The following is a 1,361-nucleotide window of genomic DNA, read 5'->3' on the forward strand; positions in this document are numbered from 1 at the left end:
TAGAGAACAACAGGACCCCAACCCTGTCCTTTGGGGCTGGCCTAAGCACCTGGATCTAACTCTCCTTATGTCTCTTGCTGTTCCAGAATGCAGAGGCAAATGCCACCATGCACCTAGGATAACAGGATGCCAGTGGGGCAAGGGGTAAAGGAATATGCAAGGTGTCTAGTTGCCCCTCTCCAGCCAGCAGCTTACCCAGAGGCTGTCATGGCACTGGTGCCACGAGGCTGGGCTCCTTCTCCATCCCTTCCTGCTGTCTGGAAGCTGCTGGAAGGCTGTTGGGCAGACTGGAGTGGGGAGAAGGAACGCAGGGCCGAGGCCACTTCAGAGAGATGGCGGGAGGCCTGTCCATCCCGGCTCATGTGGAAGCCCAGTGCTGAAGAGCCTGCTATCACATTGGCAATCAGGCTGTGAGGCTGCAGAGTTGAAGGGAGAGAGTCACTGTCCTGTGCAGAACTGGAGGACTGATCCCCACCAGCAACAGAGAGTTGAGGCACCTCAGCTATCTCGGCCCCTCTCCCACCTCACAGGGCTCCAGGACAGCCTGACGCCTTCTCTAGAAACCCAGAAGTGTCCCAGCTAATGCTAATCTATCACATTTACAGCCCCAGATACATCTCAGGCAAGGGAAAAATTTCCCAGAAGACCTGATAATCAGTTTGCAAGCATCCAGCAAGCACCCCAAGAATACCCCACATCCCTCAAGCCTAAGCACCTCTGACTCTGACTGCAGGGACTGGATGGAGCTGAAGAGGGCATTTTCAGGGAGCACAGCCTGCTGAGCCAGCGCCACACTGCTGTCCCGGTGCACCCGCTCCTTCAGGAAGCCGATGAAGGCTGTGCTCTCGCGGGGTGGCTGCCACTTGGGGTTGGTGATGGCGAAGTGCATGAGGGACAGCTCTGTCTTTCCATCCTCAGCCTGCTGGTAAATGGAGGCCTCTGTCTTTCCTGCCGACATCCACTGTAGAGCACAGAGAGATAATGAGGGACAGGATCTGCTTTACACCGGAGCCAGGCCTAGGAATCCTGTAATCGGTCTGGCCAAAACTTGCAACACCCAGCACAAACTGGGCCCTGGCTCCATATAACAGGTGCTACACCAAAAGCCCCATGCTCACTCAGCCCTCACAGCCTGGGGAAGAAGCAGTAAGCACAGTGTCTTCTACCTCCATCCCAGAACACGTATCACTGCAAGGGAACTGGAGAGCTGGGAACAGTCACAGAATACAGAGCTAAATGCCTTGTCCTGCACCCTCCAGCTCATAGCAGGAGTGATTACTGTCAACAAATGATTACTCTCAAAAGCTTCCCACCACACTGCATTTGTCCCCTCCCCAGTTCATGGAGGGGCACTCACTATG

General features: G+C 55.2%; 1 protein-coding gene across 1 annotated transcript in view; it reads right to left on the reverse strand.

The window, feature by feature from the left end:
- ATG9A (autophagy related 9A) overlaps positions 1 to 1,361 on the reverse strand; it is a gene marked incomplete at its 3' end in the record, with an annotated part of 7,543 nt that overhangs the window by 986 nt on the left and 5,196 nt on the right. Inside the window, exons 8-9 of the mRNA XM_009084553.1 lie at positions 716 to 961; positions 196 to 416 (exon numbers count right to left, since the gene is read on the reverse strand). Of these exons, the coding sequence (XP_009082801.1) occupies positions 196 to 416; positions 716 to 961 (467 nt within the window). The remainder of the gene's footprint in view (positions 1 to 195; positions 417 to 715; positions 962 to 1,361) is intronic.

The sequence above is a fragment of the Acanthisitta chloris genome, unplaced genomic scaffold (assembly GCF_000695815.1).
Source record: "Acanthisitta chloris isolate BGI_N310 unplaced genomic scaffold, ASM69581v1 scaffold30481, whole genome shotgun sequence".
Taxonomy (NCBI): domain Eukaryota; kingdom Metazoa; phylum Chordata; class Aves; order Passeriformes; family Acanthisittidae; genus Acanthisitta; species Acanthisitta chloris.